The 15,985-nt window shown below is 39.6% G+C and overlaps 1 protein-coding gene across 2 annotated transcripts in view; it reads left to right on the forward strand.

Moving 5' to 3' along the window:
• Nucleotides 1-15,985, forward strand: part of MIPE (mitochondrial intermediate peptidase) — a 201,873-nt gene that overhangs the window by 24,429 nt on the left and 161,459 nt on the right. For both annotated transcript variants that reach the window (XM_071081548.1, XM_011755703.2), the window contains exons 9-10: nucleotides 496-556; nucleotides 3,924-3,976. In XM_071081548.1, coding sequence (XP_070937649.1) covers nucleotides 496-556; nucleotides 3,924-3,976 — 114 coding nt within the window. The remainder of the gene's footprint in view (nucleotides 1-495; nucleotides 557-3,923; nucleotides 3,977-15,985) is intronic.

Consider the following 15,985-nt stretch of genomic DNA (forward strand, 5'->3'; position numbering starts at 1 on the left):
TTAATTCCAATATACATGTCATATTCTACAAATATTAAATACTTATTTAATTATTGACCAGCTAGAGTTTTTCTATAGGGGAAAAATGACTAGAAATCTTAAATGTAGCCAATGATAAAATTCCTTTCTAAAGTTAATTTGTTTAGTCTCTTTAAAAAGGTATAGCAAAAAGTAGTGATTTAGTAGTGATTTAAAGTTTGCTGATTAATGCTTTGCATATTTGTAATGACATTGCTAGTTTTTCTAAGCTTTAGGACTCTTGAGGCATATATCCACCATGCTGCTTTTTAAGGTAGAAATTGAATATGCTGCTTTATATGTTGTTATTTCTCATGACACTTAGGTAAAATTTGGATTAATAATGATTTACATGTGCACTACTAATTATATCTAATCTTCTTATGAATATTGGAATGTAACATAAGCAAGCTAGTCCTTTCGTAATGTAATTATTAAAACTTTGTCCTAACAAGTAATGATAAACCTGTTTTATAGAACTCTAAAAGATTTTGAGATGATACGAGAGATGAAAATGAAACTGAATCCTCAAAATTCTGTAAGTATGTTGGAATATTTTTATTATAGACAGTCTATCAACTGAAATCCATATCTTTTGGTTCAGGAACTTTCTTGTGATAGGCTAGAGGTCCTTTTAGTCTTGTTTCTGATCCTCAGTTTTGGTGAATAAAGATGTTGAAATATTTGATTCTTATGTCCCAAACTGATGTTGCCTGTACATATAGCATTTTTGTTGAGGAGTTGACGTATTTTGTGTAAATACACTAACACAATGTGTATATATTCATGCAGAGACTGCTTTCATTCTGTGGAATGTTGGCTTCTCAGTTTGAAGCAGACTTTAAGGAGTCTCAGTGGAGGCTTGATCTGGCAGGTGATAATTTTAACCATCAGTGTTAACATTACAGTTCATTTGCTTATTTGTTTGCTAATTTATGATGCCCAGTTGAGTAGGTCAGTATTTGACTAACAAAGTATACCACTAAAAACACTTAAGTGTTGTTTTCAAACATATGATTATATGATCTTCCTTATGTGGTCCAACAGTATAGACAAGTGTTATTATGGCCAGAATGCTGCCCAGGTGATTAGGGGAGTACCCTGAAAAGTGTCGAGATTCCAGATATTAGGACTCATTCCCGTTTGGTTCTAGGGCACTACAGGATTGCCGGGGTTGTCTACACCATTCTTTTCCAAATGCTGTTGTTAATTCTTGACTTAGTTGCTGCTGCCAGAGCCATAGTCATAAGGAAGATTTAGGGAAATGGGCCTTGCAGATTTACAAACTGTTTACTAGCTTCCCAGATATAGCCACTAGGAAACACATTAATCCCATTAAACTCAGTGATGTGTAGAGTAGCATGTCAGTCTGTTAATTTATGGAGGGAGCTGTGTCTAGCAAAGTAACTAGTGTTAGTCACCTGCACACCTTGGCCTGGTAGGTAGTCTCATTTGGGAGACTAAATAATAGATAAGAATTTAGTTTGGTGACTATAGAAACAGAAAAATAAAAAATAAAATGTGTTGCCAAAAGCTAATTCAGTAAAAGTGAATATGACTTTAAACTGTTATCTGTAGACACTTGTATATAGCTTATGGATATGATTATTCTGCAGATATTTGTGAAATGCCCAGTCTCCTCATGAAGTCCCTGTTTTTGTGAATGGTGCCACCATTCACCCTGCTGTTCTAATCAGGGCCTGTACTTAATCCAGACCAGTGGTTCTCAAAGTGTGGTTCCTGGACCGGAAGCAGTAGCATCACATGGAAACTTGTTAGAAATGCAAATTCTTGAGCCCCACTTCAGACCCACTGAATCAAAAACTGGGGTGAGCTCCACAATCTGTGTTTCAACAAGCATGTCTAGGCACTGCCCACTGCCCTCCCCCTTAATCATTTGTTAGTTCCTGCAGATTCTCCCGTCCTGTGAACTCTTGTGTCTTCTCCTGTACCCATTGCCATAGCCTGGGTTGGGATCATTATTCTCACCCAGATGGTAACTGGGAATGCCAAACTGGTTTCTAGCCTTTTGTTCTTGCTGTACTCAAAGCCGTCTTGGATTCAGACAGTTTAACCATGGTTTTAGCCCAGTGTTAGGCGTAGAATTGGTTGTCAACACTTATTTGAACTATGAATGAATAATAAATGAAGGAATTGCCACCAGAGGGATTTGTCTAAAAAGCAGATCTGATCTTCTCACTCTCTTGTTTAAAATTCTTCAGTAGCTCCCGGTTATTCTCTGATTTCCCTTCCTACTGCCCTGCTGCTCCCATCAAGCCCTCATGATTTGGCCCTTGCCTGCTTCTCTAGCTTCATCTTCTGCTGCCCCTCCAAGCCGAGGCTGTGTTCTTTGCTCTCTCCTAATAACTGTGCAATGCTCATGTGATCTCTATTCACTTTGTTTTGCTTTCTTTCCTTGCTTTGCTTTCTTTGATTCTTTAATTTGAATTACTGTTTACGTACTGGCCACATGAATATGGCATGGTGGGCAGCTTCCAGTCATTTGCAAACACCACCTACAGGAATGCCTTTCCCCCTTTCTCATCTGAATTAACTGCTCCTATCATAAAACTCAATTCAGGCTTTGCCTTCTCGAGAACATTTCCTAACCTTCCGCTGTGATTTAAATACCCTTCTCGTGGACTGTGTTTTACATGGCACAATGTAGACATGACATGCTGTCCTCTGATTGTTGAGTCACTTGCCTTTCTACTGCCTAAGCTATCATCCTCTTGCCTTTGCCTCATTACCGCCTGCACTCTGTCTGCATCTAGCAGATAGTAGATAATCATCTGTTAGAGAAAATGTGTGCCAAGACCTGAACACTGTGGGGCCAGGATTCCATGGACACAGTCCCTGCCCTTCAGGCACTCATGGGGAGAAAGAAAATAAGCCTACATGTATCTTAGGTTGTCATACATCCCTTGATACAAGTATTACCATGGAATATGGGAAATAACACCTTGTTATTGGAGGAGATTATGCCTAAACTGAAATGTTAAAGGATAATGGTACTGAGGAGAGCAGCTAACATTTGTTGAGCCCTTACTCAACGCCAGATACTCTACTTAATAGTTTAAGTACATTCAGCAATCTTATTTGGGAGGTACTGTTGATGCTTTCAACAAGTATTTACTGAGTGATTATCCTGTGCCAGGCACTATTCAGGGTACAGGAATGTAATAGGGAAGGATACAAACAAAGTCCCTGTCGTCATGCAGTTTATGGTCTGGTATGGATTGGAAACTTGAGCCCAGGCAGTCTGTCTTCACAGCCTGGTCTCTTAACCACTCTCTTGTCCACCTGGAGACCTAGAAGGAGGACAGTTCATTCAAGTATTCAAGCTTTCCCTTCTTTCAGTATTATATACCAGTCATCAGAAGCAACTAGTACTGTAGTACTTCTTTATGACATATTTTCTTTGCCAAGATTAGAGTTAATTCTGCCTGGGTTACACTTTAAATTGTTGCTTTCATTTTTGATATCTACCCAAAGCTTCTTGCTTAGATTTAGAAAGAACCTTAATCTTACCTTTAGTACACTCATCTTACCTGCAGTATGTTTTATGGATTAATACATGGGTTACATTTTGGGAAAAATTTCACTATGGCTAATATAATTCATTAATGTTTACTTTTATTAGATTCCACTTTAGAATGACATTTGTTTGCCTTTTCCCAGATTCCGTAGGTCTTATTTATACCTTGCTCTCCTTTGATTACAGGGAAGTCAAAATAAGGAGCCAGGTATTTTCTGCCAAGCTATCAATTTTTTAAGGGATTCTATAAAATTGCTCTGATTTACATGAACAGTAGCTGGTTTACATTCTATAAACTGGCCACGTTGCTGATAAAAACTGAGAAAGAGTCAGTAGCTTTCCTTAACAGTGAATTATTCCGTTGTAGGAAGTAATGCCTTGGGACCCCCCCTACTACAGTGGTGTGATTCGTGCAGAAAGGTAAGTTTTTCAAGAAATACCCATACAGGAAAAGGAAAAAGGAAACTGATGTTTATTCGGCAGCTGCTGTCATCCACTGAGTCACCCACAGTACAAATCCTTCCCCTGACACCATCCTTTCTGCTGGTGTGGTCTGCTTCACTCACGTATTCTTCAGCTGCTTGTATCATTTCCTTGTTTAAAACTCTAGAATCTGGTCCCTCTCCAGTCCTGCCCTTGCGTAGCTTTCTGGTTCTCTTCCTAGGCTGTGAGCTTTGCTGGAATCCTTGTTGTGTCCCGTTGCTGGTCCAGAGTAGGGGCTCAGCACGTGTTTACTGAACCAGTAAAGGAATAAAGCAGTACATGGCATGGTGCTACGTTATTTTCTTATGTTTTCTCATTTTTATTTGGACACATATATTGTCAACACATTATTGGTCCATCTGGAAGGATTTAAACGAAATACAGATTTAAGGAACTTAAGTTGACAGAAGTACTCCTCTGGTTTCTGTATCCTCCTGTGTTTATTATATTGGAGAAAAGTAGGTATGTCCTTCTGTCCCTACATACACACTATTTCTGTAATTTTTATATTTATTTATAAACCCGAGAAATAGAGCTCTTTTCACAGTGAACACATTTTAAAATGTTTATAGCTCAAGCAACTTTATATGCCCAATAGGAATTTTACAGAAAAAGCTCAGAATCTTACCCTTTAATAACTTCTTAACATTTTTCTCTTGTAATTAATTTTTGAGATACACTGTTTAAGTAGCAGAGTTAAGATTGATTTAGGTAATAGAAGAAAATGTAAGTTTTTTTGTTTTTTCTTCATTAAAGCATACCAGCATGCACTGTGATAATATGTTTATTTATTTGGTATTAAGCTTTAAAATATTTTTATGACTATGCATTATTGAAGCATCAAGTATAGTAGGTACTTCTCCAAAATAAGAAGTAATTGCTTAATTATTTATTTTGGCATTTGTCATAAAAACAGAAAACAATAACTTTCTATGTTCTTTTCTATACCAGCAGGATGAGGTAGCCTAAGATCAATGAGTGTATTGAAGCACTTACTTGCTTAATTTTCATTTATTTTCCACTCTTTGGGCTGCATCCATCACTGTTGCCAAAACCATTTTTACTTACAAGACATAATTGTCTCCTAACCTTTAGTTAAGAATATTTGGTCAGATACTATTTTTTATTTTTATTTTTCATTAAACAACTCTTTTTAGAGACAGGGTCTCACTTTGTCACCCAGGCCAAAGTATAGTGGCACAATCATGGCTCACTGTAGCCTCAACCTCCTAGGCTCCAGCAGCCCTCCTGCCTCATCTTCTCAAGTAGCTGGCATTACTGGTGCGTACCACCATACCCAGCCGATTTTTAAATTTTTTGTAGAGATACAGGTTCTTGCTGTGTTGCCCAGGTTAGTTAGCTACCATTTTTAAAAAATGTATCTCAGATTCAGCATCAGTCTTCTTTTTAGTGAAAACACATAAACTGTTATTCAAAATCTATAATAATTTGTTTATGGTAAACAACAAGGGTTTAGAATATATTATAGCTTAATGTAAGATATTGTTTCACAAAATTGTTTTCTGGTTGCAGAACTTGAAACCCTGCTCCCTATAGTTGCATTAAAAAATAAAATTTCTCTTTTAAAATTCTGTCAAAGATTTGGCTTGGCTGTTTCACCTGTTAACGATGTAGCATAAATCAGTAGTAAAATTTATTTGTACTTTCCATGTTTCTGTAAAGCATTTGATTTTGACATTGGACAGTAATGTAAATTAAATATATTTAATATTTAATATTCTAATTTTTAGAATTCTAATTTTAATTCTAAATATTTAAAATATTAAATATTCTAATTTTCAGAATTCTAATTTTAATTCTAAATATTTAAAATATTGAATATTCTACTTTAATATTAAATATTCTAATTTTTGCTACTCTCATTTTTATGTGGTATTCCTTTCATACGTCCCCCATACCTGATTATTTTCAGTAATGCCTTAGCCTTAAATGTGATAGTTTTTTCGTGTAACTATACTCTGTAAATATAGCATATGCCCAAATGGTGGTTCCAAGGTAGGAGATCAGCAGGACTTGTTTTCTGGTCACAACCTCCTGACCAGAACAGAATCTGGTCCAGACAGGATGAAGTAAAGAAATCAGCCCAGACCAGCAGATGGCAAGGAAAGGGATTTCTGGCTGCCCTCACTGCTTATTAGCATAAGACACACCCACCAGCGCCATGACAGTTCACAAGTGCCATGGCCAATGACCCAGAAGTTCGCACCCCCTTCCTAGGAAGTTCTGAATAATCTTCTCCCAATTTGCATTAACCCACCCCTATTTAATTTGCATCTAAATAACAGTGGGTGTAAATACAGCTGCCTACAGCCCACAAGCCTGGCTCTGGGTGCACTGTAGGATCTGATCACAACCTACTTTTGTTTTACAGAGAGAAACATCTCTACTCACATTTATTTGTTCTGATTTTTCTTCCACCCCTGCTCTTCCTCCACAGTTTATCCCAGCCAAACCCCTTTCTGTCTCGGAGGCAGAACCTCTGTCGGGGGAACAGTGGGTTCCCATTGCCTCCCTGGTTTGTCTTACACACCTGTGACATCTTGCCAGGGGTCCATGAAGCCGCTGAGTCTGCGCTAGCCTTGTGTAGCTCCTGGCTTCGCTGTGCTAACAGCCTGTGTGCTGCAAAGTTGACCTGCTAATATGTTCTTCTGGACGTTAAATGTGTCTTGTCAACCATATTTAAAGCTCTGCAAGAACAAACATTCTGGACCTTCAGTAAATACATATTAATTCATAGCCCCTGATTTAATCAAGCTTGTATCTAGACCAGTAACCATGAAAAGCAATCCAGTGAAGAGTTTTCTTTTTAGAAGGAGAATGCCATGTTTTTGCATGACATGTTTGCAGTGCTCACTGGTTGATGGAGTCTTCCACCTGCTTACTAAGTCCATGAAATCACCAGCTACGCTGGGAACACAGTGCAGTCTGCCAGATAGCCATGTGGGGCTTTAGCTTATCTTAAAGTTTTAATACTAATTTATTTATTTGGCTATTAACTCCGTAAAAGAACCAGGAAAAGGGATACAGAAACGCATCAGAAGAGGTTATAAGAATCAGGTTTTAAAAATCTATTTTAAGTAGCTTAACCGGCAAATGATAGAGTTTTGGTTTGAGGCTTCAGTAATCTTGATTGACAAGAGGAGGCTGCCGCACAGGTAATGGATGAGAAAAGAAAGGAAAAATATCATAGGTTGGGTTTGAGTTAGAAGAGTGGAACAAAGTGAAGATTTCTAAATCCTTGTTAAATTCATCACCTTTCAAGTAAAGACTTAAATGTGTGGCTTGACACAAAATGAAAAATAGAAGGGGCTTTCCTTGATTTGAGCTTTTTTTCAGGTTAACCTCAGGGAGTCTTTTGCTTTTACATTAAACACTCCAGATTTATTTCAAGTTTTTAATGTTTGTCTAAAGAAAAGTAAGAACCTGTTTAGAAGTAGGAGGAGAAATTAACATGTTTTAAAAGTGACAAAGGTTGATCCTGGAAAATACCGTTGTCGTGTACATGACTGTCAGCAAGTCTTAAAGAGCAGCTCATTTTTCCTTTTTAAAGCTTTAGTGTAAGATTCTTCATGGAAGAGTAACATTATTTCTTTCAAATATGAAAAGTGTATATTAAATTATTTTATTTGAAATTAAATTTTATTTTTGATTAGGCAATACATTCACATGGCTCAAAAAATCATCAACGTTAAGAAGTATTAATTGAGAATGCTTATCTCTACCTCTGCCTCAGAAGTCATCACTTTTCAGTTGTTTAATGTATCCTTCCAGTGTTTGGGTTTTTGATGCTTTGGAGACACTATTTCTTTTTTGTAACTAATGAGTTTCAGTATTTCATTTATTTTGGTGCTATTTTTGTTTGTTTATTGTTTTTTGTTTTTGAGACAGAATCTTCCCCCGTTGCTCAGGCTGGAGTGCAGTGATGTGATCTTGGCTCACTGAAACCTCTGCCTCCTGGGTTCAAGTGATTCTCCTGACTCAGCCTCCCAAGTAGCTGGGATTACAGGCATGCACCACCACACCCAGCTAATTTTTGTATTTTTAGTAGAGACGGGGATTCACCATTTTGACGAAGCTGATCTCAAACTCCTAGCCTCAAGTGATCCACCTGCCTCAGCCTCCCAAAGTGCTGGGGTTACAGGCATGAGCCACCACACCCTGTCAATTTTGGTGCTATTTTTAAATTAAGATGTCATTGGAAGGGAATTCAGTATTGTCTATTCCTTGCTAAGATATATTCTTAAAATCTAAGAGTATTCATATAATGAAATGGGGATGTTTTGGGTTTTAAACTATTCAGAAGATGGGCTCTCACAGAGGGACTTTGTTTTGGATATGAGAGACTGTGTGCTTTGTTAGTATAGGATTAGTGATCTTGGTGGTTTTAAAAAATTAATCTTTATTATCAAAACTTTCAAAATAAACAGAAATAGTAAATGGATGGCTCAGTCAAAAGAAAAAAAAAGAACAAAGGAAAAATAGTTTAAGAAAAAAATGAATAAAAAGACAGAAGTAGAGCAATATAAGTAACAACCTCTGTATATTCATCTCACAGATTCCACAATTACTAAGATTTTTCTGTTTGCTTCATTTGTCTCTTTTAAATTTTCTTTTCTTTCTTTGCTCTTCTTTTCCTTCTTCCCTCACTGCTTTCCTTCCTTTCTCTTTTCTCATTACTAACGTACAGTCATGTGTCACTTAATGACAGGGATACATTCTGAGAAATGCATCGTGGGCCAGGCACAGTGGCTCACGCCTATAATCCCAGCAACTTTGGGAGGCTGAGGCGGGTGGATCATGAGGTCAGGAGTTCAAGACCAGCCTGGCCAACATAGTGAAACCCTGTCTCTACTAAAAATACAACAACAAAAAAAATTAGCCAGGCATGGCGGCACGTGCCTGTAGTCCCAGCTACTCAGGAGGCTGAGGCAGGAGAATTGCTTGAACCCGGGAGGTGGAGGTTGCAGTAAGCCGAGATCACACCATTGCACTCCAGCTTGAGGAACAGAGTGAGACTTTGTCTTGAAAAAAAAAAAAGCATCGTTAGGCAGTTTTGTCATTGTATGATCTTAGAGTGTACTTACACAAACCTAAGGGTATAGCCTATTACACACACGCCTGTGCTCTCTGGTATAGCCTGTCGCTCCTAGGCTGCAAACCTGCACGGAATGTTACTATACTGAATACTGTAGGCAGCTGCAACACAGTGATGAGTATATATGCATCTAAACATGGAAAAGGTATAGTGAAAATAGGTATAAAAGATAAAAAAGGGTACACCTGTATAGGGCTCTTACCACAAATGGAGCTTGCAGGAGTGGAAGTTGCTCTGGGTGAGTCTGTGAGTGAGTGGCGGGTGAATGTGAAGGCCTGGGACCTTACTGTACACCATTATCAACTTTATAGTCACTGGACACTTAGGCTACACTAAATTTATAGAAAGATACGGTTCTTCCTTCAATAAAACATCAACTTTTGCTTCCTGTAACCTTTTTTACCTTATAAACTTCTTAGTTTTTAAAAACTTTTTGATACTTTATAATAATATTTAGCTTGAAACACAAGTACATTGTATCGCTGAACAATATTTTCTCTTTTTTAAATCCTTTTTCTATAAACTTTTTTCCATTAAATTTTTTTTTATACTTTTAAAACTTTTTTGTTATAAAGCAAGACACAAACACACACATTAGCCAAGGTTTACACAGGGTCGGGATTGTCAGCATCACTGTCTTCCATCTCCACATCTTGTCCTCCTAGAAGGTCTACAGGGGAAATAACAGGCATGGAGCTGCCGTCCCCTGTGATAACAGTGCCTTCTTCTGGAATCCCTCCTGAAGGACCTGCCTGAGGCTGTTTCACAGTTAACTTTTTTTTTTTAAATAAGTAGAAGGAGTACGCCAAAATAATGATAGAGAAAGTATAGTATAGTAAATACATGAATCAGTAATACAGTCATTTATGAAGTATTGTGTACTGCACCTCATTACATGTGTTAGGCTTTTGTATGACTGGCGGCACAGTCGTTTTGTTTACACCAGCATCACCACAAACGTGTGAGTAATGCCTTGTACTCTGACATTATGACAGCTACAGTGTTACTAGGTGATAGAAACTCCTCAGCTCCATTATCATCTCAGTGGACCACCCACGGTAGCATCTGTGGTTCACTGTTGACAGAAGTGTTGTTACCTGGCTTAGGACTACTTTAAAGGAAATCCTAGCCCTCACGTCATCTCAGTCTTACACATTGATTAAGTACTTCTGAAAAACATGAACATCTTCTTACATAACTCCTGTATCATTATTACCTAATAAAAATTTAATAGCAATTTGTTGGCTTCATTTAATATCTAGTCTATATTCGTATTTCCTTGGTAGTATCAAATCAGCTTTTTTCCCAGTGAGTTTGTTAGAATTAGGACTCAAACAAAGCCTCCACATTCTCTTGGCTTTTCTGTCTCCTGTCTCTTACTTTAGAGCGGTTCCCCATGCCTCATGCTCTTCTCACTCTCTTTTTTGTCATATTATCAGCAGCAGTTGTTGAAGAGACCAGGGCATTTTTCCTACAGAATTTCTAACTTTCTGGACTTACCTGTTTGCTTCCTTGTGGCATCATTTCACTAGTTCCTCTCTTTGTATCATTCCTGTAAGCTGGATGTTACATGTAACAACTCACTGTTAGACATTTCCCATTTTTGGCACGGACACCCATAGGTGATGTTGTATACTTTGTGTCACATCACATCAAAAGACATGAAATAGCTGATCATGGTGACACATGTCTGTAATCCCAGTGACTCGGAGGCTGAGGCGGGAGGATCACTTGAATCCTGGAGTTCAAGGCCGCAGCAAGTTCTGATCATGCCACTGTACTCCAGCCTGGGCGACAGAGTGAGACTCCATCTCCTAAAAAAAAAAAGAAAAACAAAAGACATGAAATATCAGTTGCCCACCGAGGGTGATGTGAAGAGGGTCCCCTAGGTAGACTGATGCTGACAGGATCTCTGCCGTCTGCGGTGAGGGCTTCCCTCTCGACGAGAAAGGGATCTGTGTGGTGTTCCTGGCAACATGGAAACATCCAGTTTTCCCTCAGTCATTTACCCAGTGGCTTTAACACCCATTGGTAGTCCTCGTCTGAGTCAGTCATTCTTTTTTATTGCCAATTCTCAAAATAAGGATTTATTGTAATCGTTTTCTGAACTAGTGACAAATGAGAATTACCTGGCTTTGTCTTTGTAAAGTGTCATTATAAACTGATGGAATTCCATTGATTCAACGTGTTTCAGTCCATTACAGTATTTTGAAGGGATGCCAAATTTGTCATAACTTGGCCAATTGCACCGAAAAGTCAGTCTTTTAGGAGCTTGTTGAGTGAGGTTCAGAATACCTGTGTTTATTGTTCGCAGTTGAGTTTGAACCACCTGCTGCATCTCTGCAGGACAGAAAACGGGAGGTGATTTCTCCAGTTCTGAGCCAGGAGCATCTGCGACCTGGGGAGAGGTCTGAGAATAGGGTCTGTTGCTGGACTCAATAATTCAAAGAGGATTGGAAAAACTCCTTAGGCAAAGCAAATGGCTGTCTGGCCACTTTCCTTTCATCATTTTCCACAAGCTCTGGGGGAGAAAATCTCTGTCTGTTTCCCTTTCTGCTGCTGCCACTTGTTTCTTCTCATGCGGTTTTCATTCCTCCCTGTCCCGGGGCTAACCTGGGTCTTCTCTCACGACATTTCCACATCTCCCATTCTGTTCTCTCTAAAGCAAGGTGCAGCACACGGGCGTCGATTTTGGTTATTCTTTCCTACTGTTCACTTTTAGACATGGCTGTTTGATTTCACATTTTGATACAGCTTAAGAAGCTGAATGAGAGACTGTTGCAGTCGAGGTCTCCTTGCTGTAGTGAGATTTGGCCCCAGCCTCTATGGTGAGAGTTCTGTCATCTACTGGCACGTCGTGTGGTGTCATCTTCTCTCCTTAAAGTCGGGCCTACTGGTTTACTTTCCTAATCCCTAGGATGATGATGGAATGGCACTTTCTTTAGCTTTGATTTCTGTTAACCACAGTTTCCAGTGAACTATGTTGCTGATCTGCACCATTAATGAAAATTATTTCCTGGTTACCAGGAAGTTTGGCTGGAGCAATTTTCTTGCCACTAGCTTCAGAAGTCAAGATAGAACCAAATTAGCAATGGTGGATTCTTTATAGAACAGGGAGAAAAGTCTTTTCAGTTCTGTATAGTTCCCTGAAGGGCAAACAGGTTTCCAGGAGCATTCAGTTCCTTTACTGCTACCTTCTCTGTTTAACCAGATAAAGCAGTAGCTCTCCCTGTGGTTTTCAAGGCAGCATTTCAAAATGTCACCCAGCTATAACATGAAAATTATACTTAGTCATTCCTGATGTCAAAAACACAGTTTCATTTGCTTTCGATAAAGTTAAAAATAGTTTCTCTGACAGAATTATCACATGCTGTGCTCTTTACAAGTGTGCATTTTTTCCTTGCCCACACGTGCCCTCTGGCAGGCCATCTTGTTCATTCTGCCCTCTGTGGGCATTTGCCATTTGGTGCACATGTTCTCTGCCACATGTGCTCTCACTCACTGAATAGAATAAGGTAAGACTGAAGCTATGTTTACCTGCTGTTTCAACCTGGGTTCTCTGACTGTACTTCATTGTGTTTTATATTTTCACTAAGTTTGAGGCCATGGTGTTTGGACGTAATATCCAAGTTCTTTCTTTACCTTAATTCCAGGTGCATCAGAGAAATAGAAGTCTGACTCATAGAGTGTGCTTCATAAATACAGTGATCCATTGATTTTTTAAAAATTCAATTTGCAGTGATGAATTCTTCGGTTGAAAGTCTCTTCTTGACTGATATTCCTGTGCTCATTTCAATCATAATTAGTGTTGGATGAAGGTTAGATGAAAATTTTGATACATTACTAAATTCTAATATTCTTAATTTAAAAGACCTAATTATATTTATACCATTATATCATGTTAATAGTGGTATGTTCTGGTTCTTTGCTGAAAATTTGTAAACTCATATGTAACGTATTGTAAACCAAAATAGCAGAGCATTTATTGGACTTCATTCAGTACCTGGAGTGGATAACATAATTTTCTTCCTCTTTCTTTCTTCAGAGGGTTGTGGAGATCCCTTACTTCTGGGTCCAGATCCGTGGAATTTTTTACAAAAAATGGTCATAAAACTCTTGTAAAACTGTAGAGGAGTCTGAGGTGATGACAGGGATGGCACTGAAGCCAAATCCTCAAAATGCACCTAAGTTCTGTCTCTGCTGGTTGTGGCTCTGCTGTGCTGTGAGGTTCTATGTGCTGCTCGTGGCACTTTCCCGCTGTCTTGGGTCTCTAGATGAGAGAGGAAAATGTTCCCATGTGTAGCATCTGTGCAGATGAGGAAGCTGTGGATGGAGATGGTGCGATCGGTTGTTCGCAGGCCGGCCTCAGCCTCGGAGTGCTCTGCTGAGGCCGGCGGAACCACATGGTGAGCCTGGCGTGGAGGGGGCCATGCTGGGGCCTGTGGCCACTGAATCGCCCTCTGTGCATGTTCTTTCAGTCCGTGGTGAAGATGTGAGCTGAGAGCATAGCAGTCACGGCTTCCTGCCTGGCAGGTCATGTGGGACTGCTCCTCGGGGCCCCTCAGGTGTGGGTCGGAGCTGCAGAAAACACCCTATAGCTTTTTGAATCTCTTCCACCCTTTCTGGACCTCCCTCCCTCTGGCTCTTCTTCAGGAGAGAAGCAGCTTGCATTTGGTGAGAGTCACTGAGGGTGTGGAGGGGCGTGTACTCTCACTCCGGATGGCTGAGGCCGCTGAGTGAGGACTAAGGCACTAGTGCTTGCTTGAGCTTGTCTGCCCCATTTGCTTGAATCCCCTTGGGCCTTTGCTACCCTCTTTCTTCCGTCTTGAATGCCCTCCCCGTCTTCCAGGAGCCTCTTCTTTCCAGGTGTGCTCCAGATGCTGCCTCCTCTTTGTGGTTCTCTCTGTTCCTCCCATTCCCAGCTTCTCCCCTCTGCCAGGTGGAACTGACCACAGCCTCATCTTTGAGCCAATGCCTTGTTTACACTGCTCTTCTGCCCCTGATCATTTGGATTGGTGGTCATTATTGTGACAGTGTGTTCATCGTTCCACAGTGAGGAGTTGTCATGCAGGCACATGGCAGGTGATTAATGAAAGTTGACTGCATCTACACAGCTTCTTGACACAGTGTTGCATTTCTTTTTAGAGGTAAGGGCAGCTTTGGGGAATAGAAGGGAACTGGAGTAGGAGTGGAAACCGCTTGTCCCTATGTTATCCACTACAGGTGCTGAAGTCCGATAAATGCTCCGCTATTCTGGTTTACAATGTCTCTGTCTAACAGCAATAATAGTGGCTATATTTTGCCGTGTGCCTGCTTTTCTCCAGGAACCATACCAGGTTCATTGCGTGCATTTCTGTAATTGTTAATGGAGCCTGGAAAGTATTTCCACTTTCCTGGTGAGGAAACGGAGGCTTCAAAATCCTAAGTAACTTGCTCAAAGCATGGAACCAATGAGAAAGAGTATTTTCAAACCAAGGGCTCTTTCTTGTATCCCAGATTGCCTTAGACTGTCATTAAACCTTTTTGAGCCTGAGTTTCCTCAAGTACAACTAACAATAATTCTGGTAATCATTCTTGCCCCGCCTGTCTCACAGAATCACATAAGGAATAAAGAGATTCTTGATTCTTGATATGAAAGTGCTTTGCAACTTGTGAAGCACCAAGACAACAGAAGATAATATTGTCTCAAACTACTGTAGATCTTGCTTCACCAATTATTCTACCTGTATCATAATCACCATCTCTTCATTTGTATTAGCTTCAAACCCTTTGCCTGCAGACCTGCTAAGGTATCTCTTACCTTACGACACAAATAATTACCCTTCTGTGACTGTTGGAGACCGTGGTACTATCTCATTTTTTTCCTGCCAGACTTCCCCCAGTCCTACTCTCTCCTGGACGCCTCCTCTTTCTAATTGCTACAGTCTGGTTTATAGGCCTGTCAGTCTACCCAGCTAGCATTTCCAACTTATCAGCCACCTGCCTGTCATGAAATTCAGTAATTTGTTCTACTGCTTAACATCCCTGATGTCTGCAGTTTTCTCTTTTTGGGGTTTTTTTTGCTTGGATTTGAGATCCTAATGTCTGCAATTTTTGACTGCACTTACCATGTCCAGTTTCTTAAAATTCTTTCTTCAACACATACCATCAGACTTCCTGTTCTCTCTTTTTTGATCACCACGCTCATTTCTCTTTTAACTTCTCTAAATTGGTCATTCTCAGTCTTTGTTCACTGTTAAGCTGCCGTAGGAGGGAATGCAGAGATGTAGTATTCTCATTGTGACCGGTAGCTCCTCTCTCTTCTGTCTTACTCTTGAAAGCATTTTGGGAAATGTGTGTAAGAATGAATGATACAATTACTGTGCTTCCTTTAGTACTTGCTTTAACTTGTAACAGATAGTTGTGAAAAACTTCAGTACCTCAGCCTAAACAAAGACGTGCCCTCCTGATGATTTTTTTCAACTTCCATGCTGTTATCATGCAGTTATAAAGGATGGTCTCAGGCCTTCTACTTAGTTGTTGTCGTAGCCTTGGGAAGGTACTTACTGTCTTGTAAACCTGTTTTCTCCATTGTAACATAGGGGTGACAATATTACCTTAAAGGATCATTTTTTTGCTGTTAAATGAGGTACGTATAAAGGGCTTAGTCCACAGTCATAGTGAGCACTCACCAAATGTTAGTTGCCATCACCATCATCACCATCATCATCATCACCATCATCATCACCATCACCATCATCACCATCATCATCATCATTATCACCATCACCATCATCATCATTTGGTAGTGATAGTTTTCTGTTTATACATTAAATTTAGGGAAAAATGAA

Source organism: Macaca nemestrina, chromosome 16, assembly GCF_043159975.1.
Source record: "Macaca nemestrina isolate mMacNem1 chromosome 16, mMacNem.hap1, whole genome shotgun sequence".
NCBI classification, from domain to species: domain Eukaryota; kingdom Metazoa; phylum Chordata; class Mammalia; order Primates; family Cercopithecidae; genus Macaca; species Macaca nemestrina.